The sequence below is a fragment of the Rhineura floridana genome, chromosome 4, assembly GCF_030035675.1.
Source record: "Rhineura floridana isolate rRhiFlo1 chromosome 4, rRhiFlo1.hap2, whole genome shotgun sequence".
NCBI classification, from domain to species: domain Eukaryota; kingdom Metazoa; phylum Chordata; class Lepidosauria; order Squamata; family Rhineuridae; genus Rhineura; species Rhineura floridana.
The window spans coordinates 161,740,943-161,761,007 of record NC_084483.1 but is presented as its reverse complement, the minus strand read 5'-3'; the positions used below and the strand labels follow the sequence as shown (position 1 = coordinate 161,761,007).

The following is a 20,065-nucleotide window of genomic DNA, read 5'->3' as shown; positions in this document are numbered from 1 at the left end:
TTTGACTGCTGCTCTGGGCTCCTTCTGGGAGGAAAAGCAGGATATAATTTTAATAAATAAAATAATATAAATAAAATAAAATGCATAGCCTCTGTGCAGTCTTATTAGATATTAGGAATCCATTTTAAGAAGGCAAGAAGACACACCTGGTTGAGTCTCTCTAAAGGTTGCTATTATAATAATCCAAGAAATGGATCCCACACATGATCAGAAGAACACTTCATTCCTATATTGATTTATTTCCCACGTCCCACTGAATTTCCAATGTGTTCTGTGAAGTTTACTTCAAATGAATCTTCTGTAGGCTGCAGCCTCAGGTTATTAGGAGATCCATATCACTCCACGTTGTTTTTTAAAAACCCTTAGAAGTAGTTAAGTATATGCATTTCTGTGCAACTACAATTCATAACCATGGTACTAGAGTTGGGGTTGGTTTAACTACAATACTAGATATATATACTCTTCTGTCCTGACTTCAACATTATACAAAAATGTAAGTGGGACCTGCAACAAAATGCCTCTGTTCAGGGTTCCAGGCAGGCAGGCAGCCATCCCTGCCTTCCAGGATACCCAGTTCCAGAAGCGGCCAGTGGGACAGCATTGCTCACCCATGCTGCCCTGCCAACCACCAACGCTCATTTTCAATTCTTCTGGTTTTCCAGTTTCCTCCTCCTTCAGCAGTCAGTCAGTATTCTGTGTATTGCAAGAGAGGCCTGCAACCACAGTCATGCTTCATACACATTCATTCATCTGATGCTTCTGCACGAGAAATTTAGGGTCTATATGAGATGTATCCATATGTACTCCTGATTAACATGGATTAACATGGATCCATTAACATGGATATATTTTTGGGGCACTGCTATCAGATGTCAATGGAGTTGGCAAGAGCACACTGACTCCAACAATCAGAGTCTGTGTTTTATATTCTACAGGCAATATCCAATAATTATCTCTATGGATAAATCTGCCTGGCTGATCTCACAGGAACCAAAAAATTCTATTTATTTATTAAGAAAATGTCTACCCTGTCTTATCAGCTTACCTCTCAAGTTAGCTTACAAATAAAAATCTTAACAAAAACAGCAACAGCAACATAGTTAAAATCACAACATAAAAATAGCAGGAAAAAATGACAAAACAATCAATACAGTGAAACAATCACTGGGATATATATTTATTACTGGGCTGCTAATCACTTACAGCTTACATTTTAAAAAAGCCTCTTCACTGTTGGGCAGAGGACACTATGTGCTGGAAAGAAGTGACCTCACACTCACCACTGTAAGCATGGCATTTAATCTCAACTATTATTATCAGGGAATCCTATCTTTTACTTCTCAAATAAATTAATATATTTTACATGAAGGGAAAAATATGAACAACTGCAGATCATGAATAAGTAGAGATGGGTCATTCAGAAAAACGAGGAAACAAGGATAATTTACTATCAAGAAAACAAAGCATATTGCTAAATATTATCATTGAATTTTCCATGCTAGAACAGATCAAAGAGAGCTCAATGTTCTATTAACTTATCTGATAGTTGCTGTTCCCTAGCTGTGATACAGTTTGTCATTTGGGGCATGTGCCAAATTCTTTCCAGACACCCCCCCCCAGCCCTGTCTCAAATTTAGTAGCAGTTTTTCCCCCAAATTAGCTTTTACGCTTATCCTGACACCACATAGAAGATTAAGCCTGCAATCCTAAACATGCTTACTAGGAAATGAGCTCTACTGACCAGAGCAGGGTTTTTCATTTCAGATCACACAAAATAATAGTTCACACACTGATGGGAAAAGGATAATTTGTAATGTCTTTAAGAAAGTTACTTCTTGACAAGGTACCTATATTGAGTTGGCAAGAGCACACTGACTCCAACAATTAGAGTCAGCGTTATTCTTCAGATTTACAGAGATTAACTTTGTAGGTAACATAAGAACAGATCCATTTACATACATCTTGCAGAATAATTATATTTGAATATTTCCTGTCCTCTCCTCCCTGCTACATTGTCTTAGGTAATCTTGAGTGCTATCCAAATACATATTCAAAAAGAATTTGTTTTTAAAATGGTGTGGTTTTGAACAATCTGGATTTGTGCATGTTTGCCAGTTCACCAACAGAAATATTAGTAATTTCTTTGGGGGTTACGTGAGGGATTATTTCACGCTGCACAACTGATATTGCCAAGTTGCATCTGGGTGCTTGCTTGCTCACGCCTCTAGGTTGCTGTCTCTTGAGACAGCTGAGGTCCCTGGTAAGTGCTGCAAGAACTGGGACCCCCTGCCTGCCCTCAATCCAGACAGAGACTGCAGCCAATCTTTCATTCTTTTGAATCAGCTCCTGGCTGCATCAGGGGGCATAAAAGCCCAGTTGTCCCTTGGGGAGCTCCTTAGGGAGTCCTGAGGGCAAGGGCACTTCCCCCTTTTTCCAAACCAACCTAGAGCATAGGTAGTGGGGAGGGCTTACGGCATATGTGTAGTTCCTGCGCAAGGTGAGAACCTGTGTAGCGAACTGAATGATAGGAGAAAGTTGCCAGATACCTTCAGAGTGAGAGTCTGCAACTGGCAGAAGGCTGTCCCTCCCCTGGGTGTGAGACGGAGGGGGGGGAGTAGACAGGGCCTGCTCCAGACATGTTGTGCCCACTGGCCTGCGTGTGCTGTTGTTTTAACGCCAGATCGGTAAACAATAAGACCACACTCATCCATGATTTGACCATGGATGAGGGTGCCGATTTGGTGTGCATTACCAAGACCTGGGTGGGAGAACTTGATCTGACACAACTTTGCCCACCTGGATACTCGGTGCAACACCGGCACAGGCTGTAGGGATGGGGGAAGGGGTTGCTGTGGTCTACAAAACTTCCATCTCTGTCACCAGGAAACCACTCTGTCTTGGAGCTGGCTGTGAGGGCCTACACCTGGTGTTGGTCCAAGAGGGCAGTAAACTAGGGTTGCTGCTGGTGTACCATCCACCTTGCTGCCCAGCAGCTTCTCTGGCAGAGCAGGTGGAGGCCATCCAGCTATGATATTGGAGGAGCCCAGAATGATAGTCCTGGATGATTTCAGTGTCCCCTGCTAAGGCTACCTCTAGTGTTTCGACTTGGGACTTCATGGCCTCCATGACAACCAAGGAGATGTCTCAAGTTGTCATGGGCCCAAAACACAGGGCAGGGCACACCCTTGACTTGGTTTTTGCTCCAGATGGAATGAGTAGAGATTGGTTCCAGCCGGCTGGGCTAATTTTTCTCCATCTGTACCTCCTTGGAGGGATCTATAGGCTGGCTGGCTGGGGGGGGGGCTTGGGAGACCATCTGCCTGCTAAAAGAGGAACATTATCGGAAGAGGACCATCGTCGCTGCCCAGGGAGAGCTGCTATCGCTGCCGTTGCTGTTGTTACTACTGCTTTGTTTTTGGTTTCTGGTTACTACCATCATTGCCTTCCCTGTTGGACTGCTGCTGCTTGACAGGTGCCACACCCTGCAGGACCAGGTCCCAGGCTCTCACCTAGCTGCGACCGACTCTTCCATCTGTCCCTCTTTGGAGGGATATACAGGTTCGCTGACTGAGGGGCCTGGGAGACCTTCTGCCTGCAGAAAAAAAGGAACATCACCGCTGCCCAGGGAGGGAGAGCAGCTATTGCTACTGCTCCTCACCTTTTGCTTGTGGCACTCTACCTCAGTTTTTAACTGTAGTGGTTTTGGCTTTGTGCAGGGGTGTGGGGGGTGCGTGGTGTGAGTGTATATGTATATGGTCTGTGACCTGACATATTTTTTTAACATCTTTGACATCATCCGACGACGAGGTTTTTTTTCTCGCGGGAAGAAGAGTGCTCTCGCGCCGGTGCTTGTGTGCATAGAGTCTAGGATTGTGTTTGGTGCTTGGTGTGGATGGATGTGTGGATGTGTATATGTGTGTGTGTCTGATGATGAGTAAGTACGTAAGTTAATATATATAAGTTTTACCATGTGCCTGGGAAGGGGGCCTTTCCAACAACCGGGAGGACTTGAGGGGGCCCCAATTAGCATAGTGACGGGCAGAGGGAGGTATGGCACTGTGAGAAGGACATGCCAGGTAAGGGGAACGCGGCCCAGACAAGTAGTGGCTGTGCCTTGTTCCGGTCCTCCTCACATCCGCAGGATTGTTGGTTGTCCTCTCAGCCAACTCTCAGATCTCCAGTTGCTGCTTTTAAATGCCAGATCAGTACATAATAAAATCTCCCTTGTCCATGATTTGATTATGGATGAGGCGGCCGATCTGGCATGTATAACCGAGACCTGGGTGGGTGAGCAGGGAGGCGCTAGCCTTTCCCAGCTCTGCCCACCGGGGTACTTGGTTCAGCATCATGGTAGATCTGAGGGTTGGGGAGGGGGGGTTGCTGTGGTCTATAAGAGTTCCATCTCTCTTATCAAGCACCATGTCCATGTAACAACTGGTCTGGAGTGTTTGCACCTTGTGTTGGGTCAGAGGGACAGACTGGGAATCTTGTTGATGTACCGCCCACCCTGCTGCTCAACAGCTTCCCTAACTGAGCAGACGGAAGTGGTCTCGGAGGTACTGCTGAGATCCCCAAAACTTTTAGTATTGGGGGATATCAACATCCATGCCGAGGCGGCTTTGTCTGGGGCGGCTCAGGACTTCATGGCCTCCATGACAACCATGGGGCTGTCCCAATATGTTAATGGCCCAACACATGTGTCGGGGCATACTCTAGACCTCGTTTTTGCTACTGGACATGGAGATGGTGATCTGGATGTGGGGAATTTTACATCTCTTCCTTTGTCATGGACAGATCACCGCTTGTTGAAGTTTAGACTCACAGCAGCTTTTCCCCTCTGCAAGGGTGGGGGACCTATTAAACTGGTCCGCCCCCGGAGACTAATGAATCCTGAGGGTTTTCAAAGGGCTCTGGGGGATTTTCCGGCTGAAAAGACTGGCGCTCCTGTCGAAGCCCTGGTTGAACTGTGGAATACGGAGATGGCTTGGGCTGTTGACACGATTGCTCCTGCGCGACCTCTCCTGTGTAGAGCTCATACAGCTCCTTGGTATACTCCAGAGCTGAGAGCGATGAAACAAGATAGGAGGCGGCTTGAGCGGAGGTGGAGGCGAACTCCCGACAGATGCAATTATGCACTGGTAAGTGCCTCTACAAAACTGTACTTAGAAGCGGTGAGGGTGGCGAAAAAACAATATTTTGCTGCCACCATTAAGTCATCCCTTTCCCGCCCAGCGGAGCTTTTTAGAGTTGTCCGAGGGCTACTTCATTCTGGCCCTAAGGACACGATAGTACCATCGGTGGCCCACTGTAATGAGTTTGCTGGGCACTTCCAGAACAAGAACTTATGCATTCGCCGGGACTTAGACTCCCAGTTTATAGCAGTTGATCCAAATGAGGTGTCCAGAGCACAGTCTTGTCATGTTTTGTTGGATGAGTTTCAGTCGGTTCAGCTCGAGGACGTGGACAAGGTGCTTGGACAGGTACGAGCAACCACTTCTGCATTAGATCCTTGCCCCTCTTGGCTTATAAAAACTAGCAGGGATGGAACAGCCACCTGGGCCAGGGAAGTGATAAATGCCACTTTACGAGAGGGAGTGGTCTCTGGCTGTCTGAAAGAGGCAGTAGTGAGACCACTTCTGAAAAAACCTTCCTTGGACCCAGAAAATCTTGATAGCTACAGACCAGTAGCGAATGTTCCATTCCTGGGCAAGATCTCGGAACGAGTGGTTGCCGGTCAACTCCAGGCGCTATTGGATGAAACCGATTATCTAGATCCAATTCAATCGGGTTTTAGGCCCGCTTACGGCACTGAGACAGCCTTGGTCGCCCTGTATGATGACCTATGTCGGGAGAGGGACAGAGGGAGTGTAACTCTGTTGATTCTCCTGGATCTCTCTGCGGCTTTTGATACCATTGACCATGGTATCCTTCTGGAGAGGCTTGTGGAGTTGGGTGTTGGAGGTACTGCTCTGCAGTGGTTCTGCTCCTACTTGGCGGGTCGTCTCCAGAGGGTGGTGCTTGGGGAACATTGCTCGACCCCGTGGGTTCTCCAATGTGGAGTCCCGCAGGGGTCAGTTCTGTCTCCCATGCTTTTTAACATCTACATGAAGCCGCTTGGTGCGGTCATCAGTAGTTTTGGAGTGCGTTGTCATCAGTATGCTGATGACACGCAGCTCTACTTCTCCTTTTCATCATCTTCAGGTGAGGCTGTCAATGTGCTGAACCGTTGCCTGGCTGTGATAACGGACTGGATGAGAGCTAATAAACTGAGGCTCAATCCAGACAAGACTGAGATGCTGTTGGTAGGTGGTTTCTCTGATCAGATGGTGGATATTCATTCTGTTCTAGATGGGGTTACACTCCCCCTGAAAGAGCGGGTTCGTAGTCTGGGAATACTTTTAGATCCTTCTCTGTCACTTGAGGCTCAAGTAGCCTCGGTGGCACGGAATGCGTTCTACCAACTTCGGTTGGTAGCCCAGCTATGTCCCTATCTGGACAGAGAGGACCTCACCTCAGTTGTTCATCCTCTGGTAACCTCTCGATTGGACTACTGCAATGCGCTCTACGTAGAGCTGCCTTTGAAGACAGTTCGGAAGCTACAGCTGGTGCAAAATGCAGCGGCCAGACTAATAACGAGGACCAGACGGTCTGAACACGTAACACCTGTTCTGGCCCGCTTGCACTGAGAGCTATGCTAGTGGGGCGGTATAAAAATTTAATAAATAAATAATAAATAAATAAAAATGTATGTGGATGTCACCCCATTGTCATGGTCAGGCCACTTCCTGGTGAAGCTTGGATTTATGGCTCCAATCCTCCCATGCAGGAGTAGTGGACAGATTAAGATGGTCTGCCCCTGGAGACTAATGGAATCCACTGGATTCCTGAATGCCCTGGGGGAGTTCTCAGTAGATAGAGCACATGACCTTGTTGAAGCCCTTGTCATGCAGTGGAACAACAAGGTGCATTGGGCTCTTAACATGGTTGCCCTTGAGTGCCCTCGCTGGCATTGTGGAGCCCGGTTTGCAGCTTAGTACACCAGTGAACTAAGGGCAATGAAACAGGCTGTACAATGGCTAAAGTACAAGTGGAGAAAAACATGCTGTGAGGCTTACCGAACATGAGTAAAATATCATAACCATGCCTACTGTGTAGCAGTGAGGGTAGCGAAGAAGGACTGCTTCTCTGCCACCATCGCATCCTCAAGTAGCCATCCAGTGGAGCATTTCTGTATTGTCAGGGATCTGTTGACATCATCTTCAGGAAATGATGAAGATTATCTTGACCCATTCCAATCTGGGTTCAAGCCTGGTTATCTTGACCCATTCCAATCTGGGTTCAAGCATTGACCATGGTATCCTTCTGGGCCGACTTTGTGAGATTGGTACTGGAGGCACTGCTTTACAGTGGTTCAGATCCTACCTCCAAGGTCATTTTCAGAGAGTAGCATTAGGTGATTGTCTTTCGGCCACCTGGTAGTTGTACTGTGAGTTGCCATGGGGTACCATCTTGTCCCCGATACTATTTAAAATTAATATGAAGCCCTTAGAAGCAGTCATCAGGAGATGTGGGGTGAGGTGTCAGCAGTAGGCTGACAATACCTAGCTCTATTTCTCTGTAACATCTGAATAGGAAGAGCCCATGCAAGCCCTGGATAGCTGCCTAGACTCAGTGATGGGCTGGAGAGGGCCAATAAACTGAGTCTGAATCCTAGCAAGACAGTGGGTTGGTGGTTTCTGAGTTAAGATAATTGGTCAGTTGCCTTCTTTGGATGGGGTCATACTCTCTCTGAAAGTGCAGGTTTGTAGTCTGGGGGTGCTCCTGGATTCATCTTTGTCACTAGAGGCCCAAGTGATCTCCGTGGCTAGGAGTGCCTTTTAATAGTTTTGGCTGTTAAGACAGCTGTGGCCATTTCTGGACCTGGATAGCCTGACCATGCAGTGGTAACCTCCAGGCGTTCTATGTGGGGCTGCCCTTGAGGTTTGTCCAGAAGCTGCAGCTGGTGCAAACTGCAGCAGCGTGACTGCTCACTGGGACAGGGTATTGCCAACATGTCACCCTGCTGCTGAAAAAATTGCACTGGCTGCCCATTGGCTACTGGGCCTAGTTAAAAGTTCTGGTTTTGGTGTACAAAGCCCTATACAGCTTGGGACCAGGATACCTGAAAAGATCATCTTACCTCTTATATACCCAGTCAACAACAACAACAACACTTTATTGCATATAGCCATAGGCCTTTGCAAAATACGACATAACACAAATACACCTCGAAAGGCTAAAAAAATTGTACAAATTTAAAACGATTACAAGATGTTATAAGTCTTAATGTGGTTCGCCCGTAATTTCCTAGCAGCAAAGGCAAAGTTGGCTGCTGCAACTGTTGTTTGTTTACTGCTATTGGCCAGTAGTTCAATGACCATATCTCGGGGGCTTTTTCCTGCGTGCATAAGCAAGCGGATATGGTAAGCTAGGAATTTCCTTCTTGGGTCCTCATATAGGGGGCAGGATAGCAAGTAGTGGGTGATGTCCTCTAACTGGTTGCATCCAAAGATGCATCTCCGCTCCTTAACTGGGATGCCCAGGTATCTCCCGTCCAGATAGGCTGAGGGCATCAGTTGGAACCTGAGTTCCGTGAACACCCTGCGCAGATGGGCTTGCGTCAGGACTTCAAAATAAAAGGGTCTAGTGTGATTGGGTTTGACTAGGGGGAACCAGGGGGAGAAAGGGGCTACTGCAATTACTGCCCGATCCTGGCTCGCGTCGTGGCCGAAGACCCAGTTTCTGAGCGCGTGCGAGCTGAGGCTCAGATATTTCCCCATAGAGAGATTATAGGTCTCTAGTTTTGCTTGGATCATGTGTGCCCATCCCCTGGTCTTATGTTGCTCCATCCAACAAAGTTTGGGTATGGAGCATTCATCCAGCCTAAGTAGTTTCCGCCAGAATCTGAAATGTGCTAGGTCTATTCTTGCTGCGAGGGAGGGTAAGCCAAGCTCCGCTCTGAGATGGGCTGCCGAGACCCCCTGAGGCAAACCCAAGATCTGCCGTAAGAACTTGTTTTGGAGGACTTCCACTGCCTGCTTTACCGACTCCCCCCACAGTTTGGCCCCATAAAGGATTTGGGGTAGGATTTTTGCCACGTAGACTTTAAGCATGGGGTTAATTAGTTGCCCACCTTGGGTATAAAAGAAACTTCTAATTTGGCCGATTGATGTGGAGCAAGAGAGTTTAGTTGCCACCAGGTGATGTTTCCATGAAAGTTTCTCGCTAAAATGCACGCCCAGGTATTTGAATGAGTGTGCCTGCTCTAATCATAGTCAATCACTATGCTCTGCAGGTGAGGGCCTCCTGCAAATGCCATCTTATCAGGAGGTCCACTCTGCACAACATAGGAAGTGGACCTTTAGTGTTGTGGCACCTACCCTTTAGAATCCCCTCCCCTTAAATAAACAGGTGCCATCTCTGTTATCTTTTTGGGGCCTACTGAAGACCTTTCTCTTTCAACAAGCCTTCAAGTAGAGACCTTATCAAGGAAATTTAGTCTGCATCTGTGTTGGAATTGCTATTTAAGATGTTTTAAAGCTTTTTTTAAAAAAAATGTTTTTATAGATGTTTTGTTTTAATATATTTTAAAGTCTGTTTTTACAATGTTTTAGAGTGTTTTTAGTGTTTTTGTTTGCCTACTTGGAAGAAGGGCAGGATATAAATTTAATAAATAAGTAAGTTTTGAATTTGGGGGTGAAGAAGGTGGAACATCACAGACAGGTTAAAACAGTTTTTAAAAAACAGTGCTTTTTTAATAATCTGAAACAGAATGCCTGTTATTTCGGCTTGGCAATGAGTCCAGCCCATTCCAAGCTGCCACATACCTTCTCTTTCCCCTTCCTAAAATCTTACCTGTTCCTTAGCCTCACTAATGGAAAACTTCTAGCACAAAGCCCCTGGGACTGTCTTTGCCTATGCTTCTGGGCCCTTGAGAAAGCAACAGCCTCTTGGTAAGGCATTTAGAGTATAATGAAGGCCAGAGAGCAACTCTCCCTTTGCTATCCACCCCACAAGTGCTGCTGAAGAAAAAGGTTTCATTCTTCTTTCAGCACAGCCATTATATGGCTAAGAATAAAACTCTGTTCACAGGTAAGTAGAGGTAGTAGTGGCTGCTAGCGGTAGGGCAGAGCCACCTTCCAGATCCTGGAGTTGCTGCAGGTCGCCTCAACAGGGCTGGGCAGGACAGTAGTGAGTTTGGGAACACGCAGATGCAGTGCTTCCACTGCTGTGTCCATGCAGCCTTGTCATCGCCCTGTGCTATCCAGGTAGGCTGTTGCAGCACTGGTGTCAAGAGGCCAGCTCCACAATTTCACCATACCACACCAGCCACTACTGAGTATAAAAAGTCATTGTTTGGCATCTTAAGATCAAGTGATTTGAGAAATGGGGACTTTTAGAAATCATTATTATTACTTCAAAATTTATATCCCACCCTTCCTCCCAAAGGAGCCCAGGGCACCAATATAAGCAACTTACCACTGGAAGTGTCAGCCAAGTAGCCACAACACGATCAGTGATCCAGCGATACCAAGCCGGGGAGACACACATCAATGGCAGCAAGGGAGCAAGCATGAATATGCTTCCAAAAAAACTTCCCAGGAATAGTGCAAGTACAAAATAAATCCCTTTCCATGACACCATGGCTCTGAAAAAGACAAAGAAAAAGGTGTTTACAGAAACAGCTTCAGTACTGACTGCTTCCTGAATGGACTCCATCCTGAGCTTTTCCATTGGCAGTATTCAATTTTTGTTTGAAATTATTGGTTTTATATGTTCAATAAAGACAGTGGTCACTAGCTGAGGTAAAGACAGTGTTGGCTCCAGGTTTGGGGGTCCTTAGAGAAGATGTCCCAGGGGAGGGAATTCCTTGAGTAGCCTTGCTTTCTTCTCACTGCCGCTGCTGCCACCGCCGCTGCCCCTTCTCTTCCCCTGACCCTTGGACCCAATCCACATCACAGTGAAGAGGAAGAGGAAATTATGCTGCTCCCACTTGACAAGGCCAAATGAATCGGCAGCAACAGCACGGAGCAATAGGATAAGGGAGTTCAGAGGTTTGGTATTGAGCCCTCTGTTGGGATGTGGGCCTCGGCAGATCCCAACAATGTTGAACTCAGACTCCAGCCCTGAGTGAGGAAACAATCATTTATAAATGTACAGTATTCATTCATGTAAACTGAGAAATGAGATGATGACACGGACACCTCTAAATAAAAATAAAAATCATATTCTCCACAAGACGAGAACAATTCTACAAAATCAAGGAAGGACCCTCACAGTAATAAATAAAATTAAAATATTTCAGTTGTGCCCTTGTTTTCTATACATCACTGACATAGAAGAGTATTGAGAACTCTTGTTTATGTTAAGATTAGGTGAATACAACATTCTTCTTCATTTCACATTAACATTAAAAAAACATTCCAAATATAAAAGTGGGTCCAATTTTAAAAAATTGGAGGGGGAATGAAGAAGGGCAGAACAAGGAAGAGGATTTCCCTTTTGTATCTATTTCATAACTTTTGTACACCATGTAGAAATTAGTGTTAAGATGTATATAAATTGTTGAAATAAAATAAAATCAATACTTCAAAAAAAAGCAAAGGAACCATGGCAGGCTCTGTGTGTGTACGTGTGAATCCGAACAAGACCACATCCAAGGCAAAGGGTTAAAGCCTGCTCCCTCAACATCCAATCCAGTTCAGGCCCCCTAAACTAGCTTACAATGCACAGAACTAACAAGAGCTGAGGGCCCAACTAGACATTAACAGGAATTCAAGAGAGACTGTTCAAGTGGACATATCCCTCCCCCCCAATCTGTTCTTACTATAACATTTTCTCACCTCCTACTGCAGAATAAGCTATTGGCCTTTCTGTAAGATAAACCACTACATAAATTCCTAAGACACTGTTACAACAACATCTGGGATGAATGTATGGCCAATCTCTATTAAAATATAATAGAATTAAATTATAAATAGACTTACGATATAAAAAGAATATCAGAATTAGGCTACTATCAGAACCATAATGTACATCTGGTATTAAATGTACCAGATATGTTAAGAAATTTTGCTGGCTAAATGTAGAACAAAGAGTATCTTATTACTGGCTACTTAACTTTGCATCTTAGTAGATACCTTGCTATCATTAAACAAATTTGGAAATACTAATTTTCCAAATTAGAATTTACAAAAAGCCTATTTTCCATTATTTAGGATTAAATTATTTGTTTGGAAGATGTGATGCTTTGCATAGGCTGTTCTTGTTCACTATTCTGAAGAGCTCTCTAAAAGCCAGCTTAAAATTACATGCAAGAATTCACACAAGACAAACAGGAAACTGGTGCTTTCAATTTCAGACGGGAAAAAATAGCAGTGGAAAAGCAATCCATTAGGCTAAGTCATTGGAACCCACGTATTTTCACGTTCCAGTAATCCCACCACCACATACATATATATGAAAGTTGGTTCTCTCCAGTGTTACTATCAAAACTAAACAAGATGTAGATACAAGTAGAATGGGGTGGGGAATGAATTATCTAACAAACAGACTGTGTTAAACATGTACACAATTCCTTAAGTAATGGCATTTATTTTTGGTAAGTAAAGCATTTTTAGTTAGTATTATCTAGTCCAATTAATTTGCATCTGGAAGGATGAGTGTGAAGTTCCACCTCTGCTACTGGCTGGCTGTTTTAGTTCACACATAATGCTGAACAGTAGTGCAGCTTTTTGTGCACAAGCCTCAGGTTCATGTGCTCCCCCATCATTGTGGTCACAGAGGAGATTAGAAGCTTTTGCTTCATCTAACTGCAGTTTCTTATTTTGTTCAAAATGGAAATTGTTGTTAATGCTAACAATGGTTTACTGAAACAAATCTGGATCATCAATCATGGTTTGAACTTTGCTTATTTCAATAAACCATGGTTACTACACTTTGTCCAGGTTCAGACATAACCAGAAACCACAGATAGTTGAAAATGGGACCAAAAGCGTCGATATCCTTCTCAGCTTTATTGGAGGTAAAAGTGCACAACCCACAGGCTCATGCACATAGTGCCCAAGGTGGGTGTAGCTGCAGGACTGGTTTGCATGGGTTAACATTATGGGGTTGACCTTCAATGAAGCATGAGACTCAATCACTCCTTCCCTCTTCCTTCCAAATAACCCAAAGTAGGCCTTGTGCCAAGTTTACTCTCAGTTTCAAAGAATGTTGGCTTGGCTTAGCATTATATGCAAACCAGAAATCCTTTTAATAATAATAATAATAATAATAATAAGTAGTAGTAGTAGTAGTAGTAGCAGTAATAATAATTATTATTATTATTTGGTTGAGGTTTGCTTGATTAGCAACTAACCATTTTTTTGGTTCTGTTTTAAACCAAGATTCCTGGCTCATGTGTAATGCTAAGCCAAAAATCTCTGAAGCAGAAAGTAAACTCAGCAAAAATCCTCCTCACAGATACATGAAAGCCCACACTTCACTCAGGCTTACTGAAGCTTTTCCATGTAGCACTAAACCATGGCTTAGTGTCACATGTGAACCAGTTCACTGGTTTCATTTAAACATCACACCACATATGGTTTGTGCCAACCATAATTAAGAACCCATGCTATTGCTTGAGTTCCCAAACATAAAACAGGCAAGCCATAGTTTAGAGTTACTTGCCTGCTTTCACCTTCCATCTGCTCAGCATTCTGCTTAATATATTTGAAGCACAGCAACTCTAACTGCTACAGTATGTCAGCATCTTGCAGTCTGCCAATTATTTGTGAATACATAACAGCAGTTGGCACACACTGCAGTTTGCAAACAAGCTTCAAGCTGTAATTTAATATCCTGCTTGGCAACCCCTCACAAACCATGGTTTCTGAGCGGACATACTTTCAGAAGTAAACATGGTTTGGTATAATATCTGTGTCTTACACAAAGTTAGGGCATGTGGTCATTACAATTACAATTTATACAAGATTTTTAAAGGTTTTTTTATATAAACAATAGCAAACATTAATACATACATATGAAATTTTAAAAAAACCAGAATTGTCTCCTGAATCAAAAGTGCCTAAGTATTTAGTCCATACTAATGAATGAATACACACTTCTACTATAGTGCTTTTGTAAAAGCTGCTGGTTATCTTGCTTGTAGATTTTAAATCTGTGCCTCAATGGAGCAAGATGCGTATACTGTGGCCAGACGCGTTTCGACTTGTGTGTCTTTATCAATGGTCGTTCCAACACATACTATACAAGATAAAAATGTAAATAACATATTCATAAGTCTTCAATTCATGTGGCTGATTAGGTTTAAAATTATATACAATTTCTTAAGGGATAGTGGAAAACACTTACTTAACAAGTTTTCACTTAGATGAAGAATAATAGATGCAGGATGGATGCATTTCCATTAATTCTATATCCAAAATAAATTAAGATTAATTGTCAGTATGGGGATAGATCTTTTCATTCCCATTAATAATTATTTATTAAATTGCTTACCATTTTTTATCCAGTTCCTCTGGACAATTTTTATCAACAGCATTCATTTAAAGCCCCCTTGAAATCAATGAGGGTTGAATGCAAATGCCTGCTAGGGTATTTTAAAAGGACTACTTGTTAAGTGGACTCAGCTGTGGGAGTTATCTTAAAGTCATATCATGAAAGGTTGATCTTGCTGGTTTTCAATCATCCCATAAGATAGTAACTTAATAAATACATAATTTTGTAATGACTCAACATGAAAACTATACCATGACATCTGACACTAATTTGTTTGAACTGTTTTTAATACTGAATTTTATATTATTGTAACCCTCCCTCGGACTAGCTGGTAAAGAGCAGGTAATAAATCTAATCACCACCATCATCAATCATCTTCTTCTCTTGAGTAAATCACTCTTTCTGTCTCACTTCACCTTGTGTAAATGGGAACAATTTATTTATCCATGAAGAGGTGGAAGGAACTTTAAGCACCATCAGTTTTGGTAGAAAGTTGTTGCCCTTCATTATCTCTGCCTTCCTAGGTTCATGTGAACTTAAAATGTATTCATTAAACTTGGGGAACTGTGCAAACTCTTAGTGGCCTTCTAGCATAAACTCTAAATACCTTCTTGTCACTGTTAAATGCTAAATTACCATCCCCTTTTGTCTCCATCTCTAATGACATTCAAACCTTCAGCCCAGATGCTGGGTTGCCCAAAGCTCTACGTGAAATGCAGCTATGGATCCAGTGCTTGCTCCCCCAAAACAAAGGCTAAAGTAAGTGTCCAGTCTTGAATGGCACAAGAAAAGCATTCATTCAAAACCTGAATTCAATCCGTTGCCACTACTTTTCCAAAGAAAAACAAAACAAAACAACCTATCCCAATACACATTCATGCAGTCAAGTCCATTTTGTTAATTAGTTTATGGAAACATTTTCTTACACTTTTCCGATACAACCATCTTTTCCTATAGAAGGAACAAGTTTACCAAGCTTCTAAAATACCATATAAAAGCTTTATTTCAAGCAATTTTCCACTCGTACAAAAAAAATCATTGAGAAGCGTGGGGAAGAATTAGGTCAAAGTAGGGGCTAGAAATTTGGAGAGACAACTTTACTGCAGCACAAAATAGATGTCTCATCTATTTTGTGGCAGAACTCCAAGTTATTGGTTTATCGTACATTCACATTTTCTTGTTGCCATAGCAAGAGAAAAACATTTTCTGTTTCCAGGTAACAGGGGACGGTAATATTTTATTTTTCAGTTAATTTTAAACATTCTTGGCTAAGAATAGAAAGCTACTTTCCAAAACAGTTGCATTTTTGTTCCAAAGTTTATTATTATAATAAACATACAATACGCACACCAAAAAAATCGCATAAAGGAAACAAAACTATTTCAAAGCCAAAATTCATAACTGCAGCAAAATCATACTAATCCACATAGAAATCCTAATGTGCAAGTATTTCCAAATCATACTAAACTATTTCTTGACTATAACCTTCCAAAAATAAATAACTTCAACAAATCATTAGATCTAGTTAATGTAGTAGCTCAGACACTCAAAACTTAGAATGACAGAATAGTAGAATTGGAAGGGACCTGTAAGGCCATCAAGTCCAACCACTTGCTCAATGCAGGAATACAACTTAAAGCATACCTGACCGATAGCTGTCCAGCTGCCTCTTGAATGCATCTAGTGTTGGAGAGCTCACCACCTCCCTAGGTAACTAGTTCCATTATCATACTGCTCTGTTGTTGTTGTTATGTGCCTTCAAGTGGATTATGACTTATGACGACCCTATGAATCAGCAACCTCCAGTAGCATCTGTCATGAACCACCCTGTCTCTAACAGTTGGGAATTTTTTCCTGATGTTCTGGCTTCCTGCCCCTTCAGCCCATTAATCCATGTCCTGTACTTTGAGATGATCAAGAAGAGATCCTGGCCTTCCTCTGTGTGACAACCTTCCAAGTACTTGAAGAGTGCTATCATATCTCCCCTCATTTTCTCTACTCAAGTCTAAATATGCCAAGTTCTTTCAGTCTCTCCTCATAGGGCTTTGTTTCCAGTCCCTTGATCATCCTTGTCACCCTCATCTGAATGCCTTCCAGTATGTCTGCATCCTTCTTAATATGTGGTGTCCATAACAGGATGCAGCACTCATGATGAGGCCTAACCAGTACTGAATAGAGGGGAATTAGTACTTCAAGCGATTTAGAAACTATATTTCTGTTAAAAGAGCCTAAAATAGCATTTGCCTTGTTTGCAGTCACATCGCACTGCTCGCTTACATTCAGCTTGTGATCAACAACCGTTCCAAAATCCTTCTTGCATGTAGACTTGCTCAGCCAAAGTATCCCCCCCTTATAACTAATAAGCATTTGGTTCCTTTTTCCTAGGTGTAGAACTTTGCACTTATCCCTGTTAAATTTCATTCTGTTGTTTTCAGCCCAATGCACCAGCCTATCAAGAACACTTTGAATTTTGTTTCTGTCCTCCAGGGTATGCTATTCCTCCCAATTTTGTATCATCTGCAAATTTGATAAGTATTGCCTTCACCTCCTCATCTAAATCATTACTAAAAATGTTGAAGAGCATTGGGCCCTGGACTGAGCCCTGTGGTACCCCGCTCGTTACCTCCCACCCACTCTGAGAAGGAACCATGATTCTGTAGCCAACTGTGGATCCACCTGATAGTTGTTCCATCCAGCCCACATTTAGCTAGCTTATTAATCTGAATATCATGGGGAACTTTGTCAAAAGCTTTGCTGAAGTCAAATATATTGTGTCCACAGCGTTTCCACAGTCCCACAGATTACTTGATAAAAATAAAAAAATAAAAAAGATTAGTCTGGCAGGATTTGTTCTTGATAAATCAATGTTGGCTTCTGGTAATCGCTACATTGTTTTCAAGATGCATTCAGACTGACTGCTTCATAATCCGCTCCAGAATTTTCCCAGGGATAGACATCAGACTGACTGGTCTGTAGTTCCCAGGTTCCTCTGCTTTGCCCTTTTTGAAGATAGGGACAATATTAACCTGCCTCCAGTCATCTGGCACTTCACCCATCCTCCATTATTTCCCAAAGATAATAGACAGTGGTTCTAAGAGTTCTTCAGCCAATTCCTTCATTACTCTATGATGTAATTCAGCAGTCCTGGAGATTTGAACTCATTCGAAGTAATTAGATATTGCTTGACCATTTCTGTCAATCTCAAGCTGCAATCTTGCCCCTTCAAACTTGTACTTTACATTTGCCAGGATAGTGGTAGACCCTCTTTTTGGACTGAGCCAAAATATGAATTGAGCACTTCTGCCTTTTCTTTGTCATCTGTTATCGTTTTGTTATCCTCAGTGAGTAGCTGAACCACCATTGCTGTTCTGTGTCTTTTACTATCCATATACCTAAAGAAAGCCTTTTTGTTGCTTTTAGCATCCCTTGCTAACCTCCGCTCATTCTCGGCTTTAGCCTTCCTGACACCATCCCTGCAATTCCGTGCTACCTGTCTGCATTCTCCCTTTGTGGCCTGACATTCCTTCCACTTCTTGTATGTGTTCTTTTTTGTTTTCAGGTCATCTCTAAACTTTCTATGAAGCCACATTGGCTTCTTTTGCTGTCTTCCACCTTTTTTCCTTGTTGGGATTGTTTGCTCCTAAACTGCTCCCCCACTGCTCACATCTTGGTTTAATTAAACTGTAGTTAGCTATTACATCTGAAATAGGATAGTGCATTTTAACACCTTTACTAACCATTTTACTAACCTGATTGCTTAAGTATGATTTGGCAAGCTGGGAACTGAGCTTCCCAAACCAAACAATTAACAGAACAATGCTATACATGCCTACTTAGAAGAAAGCCCAATTGACTTCAATGGGGCTTAATTCCAAGCAAGTATAAGACTGCAGCTTGACAGTGCAATCCTAACTATATCTACTCAGAAGAAAGTCCTATTGAATTAAACAAGACTTACTTCCACATAAGAGACGTTAGGATTGCAGCCCAAGTCAATCTATTATGCCTTTCCTAATGAAGGGGGGGAGAACCACTTTTCAGCAACTCCAAATTTCAGGTTCTCACTTCCCCATCTCTTAAAACAAACATTCATTTGAAAAATGAATTTTTGTTTACTATAATTTAAGAAATGGTATCTCCTTGTAATTCCAAAATTGAGTAAGAAAAATGCAGCTTTTAAGTGAGTAAAATAGCAATTCACTCTCCTGTTGGTGCCAAATCCAGTCAGTGTCCTAAAACATACAGTTGGATTAATCAGTAAAACCTATTATTTCTCTTATTTTTGCTTTTAAAAAATTATGCACCAGTTGCAGTTTCATATCATCAGCAATTAAAAGAAACCTACTATTCCTTAAGTTTTCAGAGCGTCAAGTACCATTTTGCAATGATCTTACAGCAATTTTTGATTGGACTGATATAAGTGTTTGTTTCCATTTCCCAGATGTATCTCAACATACATCTTGGGAACATGTCATGCATAGTATGGGTATCATGATTTCATTCATCACAACATCCCTTTCTCTGATTGGCAGTTTAACTCTTCCTCTTACTTACAGTCAGTTTAACAGGGAAAATAATTACTGTGAACATAAGCACTGCAAATGGGACATTTACAGCTCCTTCAGAAAGTAAAGGACTGCAACAATCAAGTTGGGTGTGGGATATTTTAAGGAGTGCCTGATCCCTTGTATCCTGGCCGGATAACAGAGATATTTGGGGAGGTCTCTGTTGGTCCCCCACGGCTCACATGCACATTTCTCTTGAGTACTAGAAGCCAAGCATTCAGTGTTATGGGGCAAGAATGTGGGACTCCCTCCTAACTGAGATTAGACAGGCACCCTCCTTGCTGAACTTCAGATACAGATCTAAAACTTTCTTGCTCCAACAGGCATTTTAAGGTAGTGTTTGGTTTTATGATAAATGTTATTTTTTTAAATTTTCTTTATAGTTTTATTTTTATGAATCCCGCTTAGAAATGCTAATGATTAAATGGTATATAAATGTCTTAAATAAATAATAAAGCAAATATCTGAGCATGCACAAATATGGCAGAGTCTGAATGGTGTTCATGGAGATTGCACATTTGCAAAAACTAGACGTTAACTTGTAACCAATCTTGCTTGAATTAAAAAAATACTTTTTACAACTCCAATATCCACAGTTGAGCAATATCTTTATTGGGACCAACCAAAATGCCACAGAAGTGTAGTAAGCTTTCAAGTTTTTCAGAACTCTTCATCACATAAAATGTTACATGTGGTGATGGAGACAAGGAAAGTTATAACCAAAAATACTCCTCACCACCTCCTTCAAAATCAGTTCCAGGACTTTTTTTAGAGCAGGAACAATATTATCATCTGTCAGAATGCCTGGGTAATTGACAGCCCCTCCTTGTTCTGGGAAGTGAACAAGGAGATAATGAGGCTTTCAAGTTTTAGTATTGTTTGTGACAGATATACACAGAAGAAATCAGAGACTGATGAAAATAATCAAGCAGAGGCTTAATACTTATTTCCTTTGATGG

General features: G+C 42.4%; 1 protein-coding gene across 7 annotated transcripts in view; it reads right to left on the bottom strand.

The window, feature by feature from the left end:
* The window catches only part of LCLAT1 (lysocardiolipin acyltransferase 1), a 154,674-nt gene that overhangs the window by 85,607 nt on the left and 49,002 nt on the right, over nucleotides 1-20,065 (bottom strand). For 4 of the 7 annotated variants that reach the window (XM_061624992.1, XM_061624991.1, XM_061624989.1 and 1 more), the window contains exon 2: nucleotides 10,519-10,687. In XM_061624992.1, coding sequence (XP_061480976.1) covers nucleotides 10,519-10,683 — 165 coding nt within the window. In that variant the 5' untranslated portion in view covers nucleotides 10,684-10,687. Of the gene's footprint in view, nucleotides 1-10,518; nucleotides 10,688-14,144; nucleotides 14,287-14,394; nucleotides 14,456-14,541; nucleotides 14,611-20,065 lie in introns of those variants that run through there. The other 3 variants (XM_061624990.1, XM_061624994.1, XM_061624993.1) reach the window with 3 other exon arrangements.